Raw genomic sequence first — 10148 nt, forward strand, 5'->3', positions numbered from 1 at the left:
GGAGCGAAGGCTTAAATAAAAAAACAAGGTTTATTATGACCACACAGTCTTTGATTGTTTAACCTTTTAACATTGCACACGTCAAAAAAGACACATGAGTTTTGGCCTCTGAGGTGTGGACGGATCAGCTGAGACTCACACAGATCCACACAGACACACCAATGACAGTCTCGCTTCGTTTGCATTGCAGCTCAGCACTAGCGTGTAACAAGCCGTGGAGTCGCAGCTGGCTAGGCGCTGCATCTACGGCGCTGCGTAAGGTGAACAGCTGGGCCGCAGCTTTCAGTGCCGCCCGTTCATTTACGTTCATCAGGTTTCCTTCTCCAGGTCATGAGTGTTGACGCCATTCAGGAAATCTGAATCAAACGGCACGACTATTTATACGTCATATCATTAAGAAGCAGCCTCGTCTATGTTTTTGGGAGCAGTTCAAGAAGACATGCAATGCGAGCTCAGAGAGACCCCTGCATGCTGTACATCCCTTCATTTTCATCAAGAGCTCTGACAAACCAAACCGGCACCAGGGGTCCTTCCGAACCAAAGTCCATCGCTGCTCTCACCGGGTTTGTCCAGGCAGGGTCAGCCGCTCTCCCACAGGTAGCTGCCTGAAGTGAAGGCCGGCAGTGGAGGTTCACTTATCTCTGGTGAGCACCATCTCGGTGATCCTGATGAGGGCGTCCCTCTCCGGCGATGGCCTCAGCATGCTGATCTGCCTGATGGCTTCCTGGCAGTAGCGATGGGCCAGATATTTAGTCTGCTGCACGCCATTGCTCTGAAACACAAGAAGAAGGAGTCGATTCCAGGAAACATGTACCTTTATGTTCTGCACTGCAAAGCTTTCACAGTTAAACAGAGGCCTGATTATGTTTTTCAGCATGTTGTGAATTTAAATTTGAGTTGAACGGTTAATCGCATACATCTTTCTCTGTGACTGCAGAAACACCAGGTTTAAACAGAACGACGGACACGAAGCAGCATTCAATGTTAATGTAGAGCTGAACGTCAGTGTTAATAATGAAGCTTGAATTACTCGTCCAGGCCGATCGCGGCGCAGGACTGCTCGTACCTTGAGGACGTACTGCCAGGCTCGATCGACGTCTCCTGTACTGCTGAAACGCCTCATGATCATTACATGCAGCTCAGGAAACTGAGAGGACAGAAAGAAAGCAGCGGACGGTGATGCACGGTGCGTGTCTGTCTTCAATCAGACGTCCAGCTTCTATGGAGACATACGACCCACTGAAACGCTGATGCTGCTCTCACCTGTTGACAGGCGAACAGCACCGGCCCGGTGGCCAATCCCAGTTTGAGGTCTGCAGCCGAGGGCTTCCCCAGGTGACTGGCTCCTGAGGTGAAGTCCAAGACGTCATCGACCAACTGCACACCAGAGAAAGAAGAGCCCATGTGACCAGTTTATATGCATGACAGTGGAAATACATTTCTACTTAAAGTGGTATTTCAAAGTATAAAAAGTGTAAATTGTATTTAAGTGTACTTTTAAAAAGTGTACTAAAATTACGAATACTTTCAATAGTAATAAAGTGTAAAAAAGTGTATTTATTTTCAAGCCCTTTGTGATAAACTATCAGCATGCTTCACTTCATTTTAAGTATATTTACAAGACATCGGTGAAGTATACTTGAAGGTGACAAAAATAGTGTGTATTTTGTACATGTTTCAAAAAGTATCCGTTAAATATAACATTTTTTCACCAGGAAACACACTGAGGCATCCTCCCAGTTGAAAGGATTCTCATAATTCTTAATGGCGCTCTGGATCTATTGATGGCTGACAGGCTGTAGCTGGTAAGAAGTCTAAAAAACAAATTTTAAAAAAAAAGGAGAAGTTACCTGAAACGCGATGCCGACATTCTTCCCGTACTGGTAGGCTATTTCATGGACGTCGGGATCAGAGTTCACCAGAACGGACACCTTAAAGGAAACAGAAGAGACAACAAACGGCATGACGTCCAGAATGCGCGAGCAGAATCAGTGATGTCTGCGTAGAGACAGAACGTACATACTGCTTTACAGCAGTTCGCGATGAGACTCGCCGTCTTCTTGAAGGTTTTCTCGAGGTAGTGTGTGAAGCGGTCGTTCTCGTCCTCTCTGGAGCCCAGCTGCATGAATTCACCTGGAAGCACGATTAAAGACGCATCAGCTGATTCTGGACAGTTTGCCACAAGTTCCACCTTCGAATGTTGCTTTGCATACAACTTCAGTCAAGACTGACTTGGCAAAATGGGATGAAGAGCGTGATCACTGTACCTCGCACCAGGTCGTCTATCACCTCGGCCACCATTTTCACCACTGCGATGTTACCAACACGAGCCAAGGCCATGGAGGCAACTGAGAGGATGAAATCTCCAGCCAAGATGGCCTGGAAGAGAGAAAACAAATGGCATCCACATGCGTCTGCGGAGAAAAGGACGAACTGAGCCGATCTGATTTCCCCTACCTTTCTTTCGCCCCACATGTCATGGATGGCTCTCTTTCCCCTTCGTTTATCTGATCCGTCTATGACGTCATCGTGCACCAGGCTGGCAGTGTGGATCATTTCTGAGATCATAGCTACGGTCCTCTGGCCCGGGAGCAGCTCCCTGTCGGACAAAGGCCGACGACAGATTGCAGGACCAAACAAAAGCCTGGATTACGCTTCATGTAATAATTAAAAGAGGGTGTGGTGCTTCTTCGCTCCTCCAACTGTATCAAAGGTCATGCTGGGTTAGCAGTAGCAGTAAATAAACCATGATGACCGTGATGTTCTGTTGAAATATGTAGCTCTGGAGTGATCTGCTTACCCAGATCTGTTGCTGTGGATGTTGAGCGCCCGGGCCATCAGGATAATTATAATTGGCCGGATGGCCTTGCCCTTGCCATCAAAGTAGTATTCACACAGAGACTTCAGCTCCTCTTTGGATACAAATAGCTCCTGTGAGGCACAGTCGTGAAAATCACATCTTTTATTTCAATCATCATCTGCACAACGCCGCGTGACGGTGAAATGTCTCTGTGTGAGATGTCATGTGAGGTGAGGTGACGCCACTTGGATTCCAGTTGAAGCAATACAAGGAAAGCTGAATTAGACGGACAGTAATCTGACTCCTGATAAGCTTTAACTGCCTTCCTGTCTCCGTGCTGTCTGCACTGCCAACTAGCCTAATGCTAGCTGCAAATCAGCATCACTTCATACGAAGCGACACGTGGCGAGCACACACAAAACGTACCTTTCTGATGTCATCGTACAAACTTTTCAAATCTCTGTGGACGAGTGTGAACGGGTCCTTCAGCTTCGCATCACTGTGGATGTTTCTGCAGCAGCAGGACTGTAACGTGGGATCCAGCCACTGTGACCTGTGTCTGGACAGGGAGACAACACGGCCACTTTCATTTTTAAACAGACGAATATCAGCTACTATTTACTGTTTTATTCATTTGGATCCCCAATGGCCGTCGCAATAACAATTTCATCTGGCTATGGAAATCTTGCAATGCTTGACATTTAACCAAAATTGCTAAATTATGTTGTGCTGTCTGCTGGTCTGAGGCCATCAGACTAACATGCAAAGACACAGTTAACAGTCTGGTTACAGTGCAAAGCTTCGGTTAAGACAACTCACCTGGTGAGAGCTGAGGCTGAGGTTAAAGCTGTCAGGTTTGTCTGTGTTGGCAGTGTCGATGGCCGCCCCTGAAACATCAAAGCACATGATGCAATGGGACTTTAGAAAGTAGACTACTTTGAGGCCAACAGTCAGCATTTCTCCTCAGCTGGCAGCTCGGAGGAGGCTTAAAAACTCACGCTGAGCCTTGTTTTGTAAATTTAATTAACGGAAATAACAACTGAACAGTAAGCTGCGATTATACAACATGAAAAATACAAATTTCCGCCTAAAATGAACCAGTTTCTGTAAAACACAGCCTACAGCCTACAGCCTTTATCTTATTATGAAATCTTGTAGTTTTTTCTCTGTTTAGCAATTGTAAAAGTATCTGGAGTGACACACGTGACTCTGACAGATGAATGAATGTCAGGTGCAAAAAAAACCCAAAATGAACGGGGACTTAACTAGATCTTAGCTAGATTGAGGAGGATAGTTATCTAAGTCAAGAACAGAGCTCGGTTCAATCGCAGGAGCGGATGTCAAGATCAGGTGTTGACCTTTATGCCAGAGGAGTAACTTCACCCCTCCGACCACGTAAACAGCCCCTGCAACAAGTCGCCATCAATTAAAGAAATTCTTAAAAAAACACAAGGAAATCTTGCTTAAAATGTGGCGTTTCCCGGAGTTGCACAGCCGGGAAACGCAACATACATTTAGGTAATAAACCGGTTACATGACTGAAGCCAGCATGCTGTCTTGCCGGCTGACAGACCGGCGGCACGTATGACCTTCCAGGGTTTGGCAGGACTCCCCGCCCGGCATCGCCGTAAACTCACCTCATTCACCGGCCCGGAGCTCAACAATGTTCGCCCCAGAGAGGGCGCGGAGACGGACGCGCACCTGCTGTTAAAATACCATACGGTTTCAAACAAACTCGTGCTGGTACGATGTGTACTCCACCTCCGGCACTGCCCCCACCACGGACCCGCCATGTTCTTCTTCCTCTTCTTCTTCTCTGAGGTTTTACGGCAGCTGACATCCACGATGTCTCCTTACTGCCCCCTTCAGGTTTCATTCTTCATCATTAAAGTGAGATACTAGAGCCGTCTGATGTAATGCTGGCAAGGGCTGACACTGAATCACTGCAGGTTAGTAAATGACTGCAGTGAATCTGCTCACTAATGTCCCGCCATGTCGCCCTGTAGCGTGCATTAAGACAGGTTACTTACTTGAACGGAACCAGCAACAGTAAACCGTCGACGGTTGATGACGTTTCATAACAAGGAAGTAACGTTAACCATAGTTGGTAGAGAGTTGAGAGGAAAATGAGTAGCTAAATTCTTTTAAAATTAAATGTTTCCCCGGACGGCCGTGGTAGATTTAAAGCTGTAAAATGTGTGCTCTCAGAGGTCTCCAGAAACATACTAGAATATTTGGAACGATGCTACTAGCCCGCTAACTTAGAGCTAACGTTTGCTAACGTAACTATAGCAACCGCTGTTAAAAAATAGCTAGTGCTAATGCTAACAGTATTCAGACTAACTAGCCATATAGGATCTTTTGACGGATAAACATAGCTAAAATATGTTCACCTACCTTTTTTATTTTCACAGTACGTCGTACAGCTAAATCTTTGGGTGTTTTTTTTAGTTGTGCTAAGGTATTACTTAGAAAACGAAAAGTTAATGAAAGTAGCCTCTTCGTGGATGTTACAGTATTAAAATATGCTAATGGCCAGTTAATACATTTATACTGTAGTACTCTTACACTTAGACGTTGTTTAGTATATTTGTAACAGTATTTTTAATACTGTGGTATTACTGCTTTTAAAGGATCAGAGTACTCCTTCCACCATGGCTGTTTGTCTTCTGATGGTGACTAGCTGGCCGTCGTAGTTGACCCCTTTCCTGTCGATAGCTACATCATAGCTTACAGCTCAGGTACATTTAAGGCACCTGGTGTGTCAGTGGAAATGTCCAGTATCCACACAGTGTTAGTGTTTGCTTTGTTATCAGCAGCCAGCTTCACACCTGTGTGTCTCCTGGAGTTCTGCCAAAATACTGACAGTGACTGTCACAGTCAAGACAAAACGGCATCTGACGCTGTCAGATCCAGGTGGAACATGACTGTTTCAGAGCTCATACAGGACCTGGGCCGATTCAGCTTGTCCTGCAAGAAGCTCATAGGTAAAACTGGCTCTTACATCATTACAAATCAATATGTCTGAATAACCAATGAAAGGGTCAACACCATTCTGTCCTCTCTGCAGAAGCATTTCCAGTTGATGAGGTTGACGGCAACTTTGTTTGCACCGTAAAGAACTGCATATTCTCCAGATCCATCCCCACTCCCCTGAAAGGCCCGTTAAGACTGGCAGCAGTTTCCAAGGTGGTGTTGTAACATCATCATAAGCATCGCAGGGTGTTCATGTAACGGCAGAGGAATCCGTTTACATTTCGACTTGTCTCCACAGGATGTCATTGAAGGCATCTTAAATTTAGACATGGCTGTAACACAGTCCGATGAGTTCCTGCATTATGCCAGTGGTGGCAGACTTCTTCCAGGATCTGTTCCACTTGCACACAGATATGGAGGTCATCAGGTAGAGTTTGTTCTGAATCCTTCACAGTGGTCCCTCAAGTCTGAACACACGACACATTTTGCACTAATTACTATCAAATTTTCTTATTAAGCTGATAATACCTGTGCACTTCAGAGACTGGATCTGATCACAGTCAGTGACATGAAAATTTACTAGTGTCTTCCTCCCCTTCAGTTTGGCTACTGGGCAGGTCAGCTGGGCGACGGTCGAGCACATTCTCTCGGTCAGTATACGAACAGGTGAGAGTGTTTTTAAAGCATGTTCAAGGTATTGTATATTTAAGGTGCACAGCCAGGTAAAGCTGTAACTTATTTTTCTTATAAAACACATGACAGGAAAGGAGAAGCGTGGGAGCTGCAGCTTAAAGGCTCTGGCAAAACACCTTATTCAAGGTATGTTGTTTATTTTTCCGCTGTACCATTTTTCTTCTTTTTTCTCCTCGTTTCACTTCGCCACCTTTGGCAGCACTGCATGTCGATGATACCAAAGTGGCAGCTGCCTTCAATCTGAAGTTTCAGTATGAGTTTTGACGTGTTGATACAGGTCAGGAGATGGTCGAGCTGTGATCCGCTCCTCTGTGAGGGAGTTCCTGTGCAGTGAAGCCATGCATTTCCTGGGCGTTCCAACCAGCAGGGCTGCCAGGTGAGAGGGGCAGGTGATGGGCGAATGAAAAGCCACAAACAGCCTTAACATTTGTTTTTAATAGCTCTTAATATTTTTTATTGGAAACAAAATTTGTGTTTGACCCCTGAAGCAGATGCACGATGTTCTACTGATCTTTATTTTCTTTTGTTTCTGTTTTAGTCTAATTGTAAGCGACGAGCCCGTGATGAGGGACCAGTTCTACGATGGCAATGTGAAGACAGAGAGAGGTACAGAGAGCGACCTTTTACCTTTCATTTGTATAATGTTTTAGAAGAGATTTTTATTTATCTTTTTTTTTCCAGGAGCTGTTGTTCTCCGGTTAGCTAAGTCATGGTTTCGGATTGGATCCGTAGAAATTTTGGCTCAGAGTGGAGAGGTAGATCTGCTGAGGTGAGTCTGGCCTCATGATCGTAATGTCGGTGCTTCCTCCTCCCGCTGTGGCCTCTTATTAAAGCAAAGTGCAGCTTGTTCATAACTTTATTGTTGTGTTGATTGTTAGAAAGCTGTTGAACTTTGTGATTGAGGAACATTTTTCTTCAATCAAGTCAGATGACCCAGATAAATATTTGGTAAGTTAGAAAATATGTAGTATTACTGTGCTACAGTATTACTTTGTGCACCAAAGGTTTTACTTGATCTTACTTGAGTGTAGAAGCAATAAATAAAAATAAGGAAAATAACTGTTAGCACCTAATCTGTGAGTGAAATAGTGTTAAAAGTAAACAGTAGAGGCATTTTGCTTTCACTAACGTCACGCTGTAATAACTGTGTGTCTGCATGCTGTATAATATTCGTTCCTTGTTTCACGCTCTGTGTTTTGTTGTGTTTTCTAGGTGTTTTACTCCACAGTTGTAAATGAAACAGCACACCTGATTGCCCAGTGGACGTCGGTTGGGTTTGCACATGGTGAGATTCTGGTCTGGCCGAACATTTCATCACACTGCATCGACTAATATCTGCTGATGTGTGCTGTGTGTGATCACGACAGGTGTGTGCAACACGGACAACTTCAGCCTCCTCTCTATCACCATCGACTATGGACCGTTTGGCTTCATGGAGGCGTATAACCCCGGTGTGTACGCACGCATGTCGCCGTTTCACTGTGATAACTGAATGCCCTGTTCTCATCAAATGTCTAACGAAGCTGCGATGTTGCAGATTTTGTCCCCAACACATCCGACGACGAGGGCAGATACAGCATAGGAGCCCAGGCCAACGTGGGACTCTTCAACCTGGAGAAACTCTTGGCAGCTCTGAGTCCTGTGCTGTCGAACAAACAGCAGAAAGAGTAAGAAGAAGAACATGATGGCTGTTTATACTGAGGGGGACTTAAGTTTTGACGTTCGTTTGCCACCATATAAAATGGTAAAAGCAAAGCAAGGCACCAGAAGCAACATGCAAAACAACTTTTAATAACTTTTGAACCAAGTGTTGGTGAGCGGTTGTGAAAGAGAATGAGATTTTAGATTTTATTAACATAATTCTGGACTTCTCTTCTTTTTTTCAGGGCTAAAATCATTTTAAAAGGATATTCTGATATTTACCAGATGAGGTGAGCTCCATGCATCTCCTCTATGTCCAAGCAGTGATAGTACAGTAATGCCATCTTATTTTCCAGCATTGACAGTGTTTGTATTTCAGGATTCATCAGCTGTTTAAAGCTAAACTGGGCCTTCTCGGTGAAGAGGAGGATGATGGCTACCTCATTGCCTTCCTCCTGAAGGCAAGTCCATGACAATGAGATGGATGCTTACTGCAACAGACATTTTTACACGGTTCATCTCAGTCTGCTAAGTCAATTTAATGTCACTGTCTGTTTACTGGCTGTGTGCAAATTGGATTTTTGTTTTTACTCCCGGTCTAATTTGTGTTCGTCTCCCCAGATGATGGAGGACACACAGTCAGACTTCACCATGACCTTCAGGCAGCTCGGGGAAGTTTCAGCACAGCAGCTTCACAACAACAACTTCACACAGGTGGAGCTGAAGTGGCCTCATGTCACAGTCCAGTTTTTAGGTTTTGTTTGGATGTTAGTCTCTTTAGTCTAAGTAGTGAACTAGTGTTCAGTTTGCAGGTAGCCGACATGAAAAATGCTGCTTCTGCAAAGCAAATTTCTGCAGAACCAGTTTATGCATTTTGATTTCAAGGCATCATTTTTATGATTTTATATTAGATGTGGGCTCTTGAAGACTTGTCGTCCCACCAGCTCTTCTCTGATTGGCTCAGCATGTACCTGCTGCGGCTCAGTAGGTAAGCAGAGAGACATAATGCAAAGTTAGATTGGTATCCAAAGTTTTTGTGAAATGTTGTCTTTGTGCTCGGAAACACTTGCTGAACTTTCTCATTTCCATTGTGTCATACTGTTGTTTTTGTTCTTGGAGTTGACCAAAGAAATATTTGGATTCTAAAGTTTTTTCCTCTCTTCAGACAACCAAATGACAGCGACTTGGACCGTCGAGACAGGATGAAAAGTGAGCCACTTAATCCACATATTAACGTTGTTTTGACAGTGAAAGATGTAATTATTTGACATTTTGTCTTGAGTAATGACATTGTTTTTCAAAACAGCAATTAAGGAGGAATTCACTTATTCGTATTTCTGTAATGTGATGTTTTACCAAGAAGCTCTTTGCCTGATTGTGAAAAATATCTTACAGATGTGAATCCCAGATATGTGCTGAGGAACTGGATGGCAGATTCTGCAATTAGGAGAGCTGAGACGAACGATTTTTCAGAGGTGTGTCCATGATAATTAACAGATTAAGCTGTTAAATATACTCTCTGTGACAAATTGGTTTCAATCTGTCCTTTATTTTTTCACCACTAGGTGGAGCGACTGCTCCACATCCTGTCCTCTCCCTTTGTTACACAAGAGACTGCAGAGGAGGCGGGCTATGCAGCAAGACCGCCGCTGTGGGCTAAGAGGTTAAAGGTCAGCTGTTCCTCTTGAGTGACTCCTGGATGTAGAAAAATACTAAAATGATGAAGAATTACAACCTAGCCGAGCTTTTATATTACATTCTGGTCAATTCTGTCGTGTTTGTGGGATATATTAGGTCCAACATGTCAAGGTCATGGCTGTTTATTAATTATTATTAATACCAAAATAAATACAAAGATGCTACTGAGGAGGCTGTCCTGTGTGTTTTTTAAAGATCTAGGTTCATACACAGCATCGTACATGGTCCTACTTAGGTGCTTTTTACATATCTGAGGGTTTTATAGCATTTCTGAGGCATAATATTGATTATGAGATTTCCAGGGAGGTTGTTGCTTCTTGTATTTTTAGACAGCCAATAA

At 44.1% G+C, this 10148-nt stretch overlaps 2 protein-coding genes across 2 annotated transcripts; one reads left to right on the forward strand and one right to left on the reverse strand.

The window, feature by feature from the left end:
* Window positions 1-12: 12 nt before the first annotated feature.
* On the reverse strand, window positions 13-4622 carry pdss1 (prenyl (decaprenyl) diphosphate synthase, subunit 1). The gene is made up of 11 exons (XM_070986188.1): window positions 4438-4622; window positions 3620-3687; window positions 3227-3359; window positions 2801-2931; window positions 2458-2599; window positions 2268-2379; window positions 2024-2133; window positions 1851-1931; window positions 1264-1377; window positions 1067-1147; window positions 13-772 (listed from the first exon to the last, which is right to left on the reverse strand). Exons 1-11 carry the CDS (start codon window positions 4591-4593, stop codon window positions 632-634), a joined length of 1269 nt encoding a protein of 422 aa, XP_070842289.1. The 5' UTR covers window positions 4594-4622; the 3' UTR covers window positions 13-631.
* A 244-nt stretch (window positions 4623-4866) lies between these two features.
* LOC139346994 (protein adenylyltransferase SelO-like) lies at window positions 4867-9977 on the forward strand. The gene is made up of 19 exons (XM_070986409.1): window positions 4867-5787; window positions 5871-5989; window positions 6075-6203; window positions 6378-6442; window positions 6539-6595; window positions 6747-6845; window positions 7008-7075; window positions 7151-7238; window positions 7348-7417; window positions 7682-7754; window positions 7837-7920; window positions 8007-8136; window positions 8356-8400; window positions 8490-8571; window positions 8732-8824; window positions 9022-9098; window positions 9276-9319; window positions 9506-9585; window positions 9676-9977. Exons 1-19 carry the CDS (start codon window positions 5574-5576, stop codon window positions 9796-9798), a joined length of 1740 nt encoding a protein of 579 aa, XP_070842510.1. The 5' UTR covers window positions 4867-5573; the 3' UTR covers window positions 9799-9977.
* Window positions 9978-10148: the final 171 nt, after the last annotated feature.

The sequence above is a fragment of the Chaetodon trifascialis genome, chromosome 18 (assembly GCF_039877785.1).
Source record: "Chaetodon trifascialis isolate fChaTrf1 chromosome 18, fChaTrf1.hap1, whole genome shotgun sequence".
NCBI lineage: Eukaryota > Metazoa > Chordata > Actinopteri > Chaetodontiformes > Chaetodontidae > Chaetodon > Chaetodon trifascialis.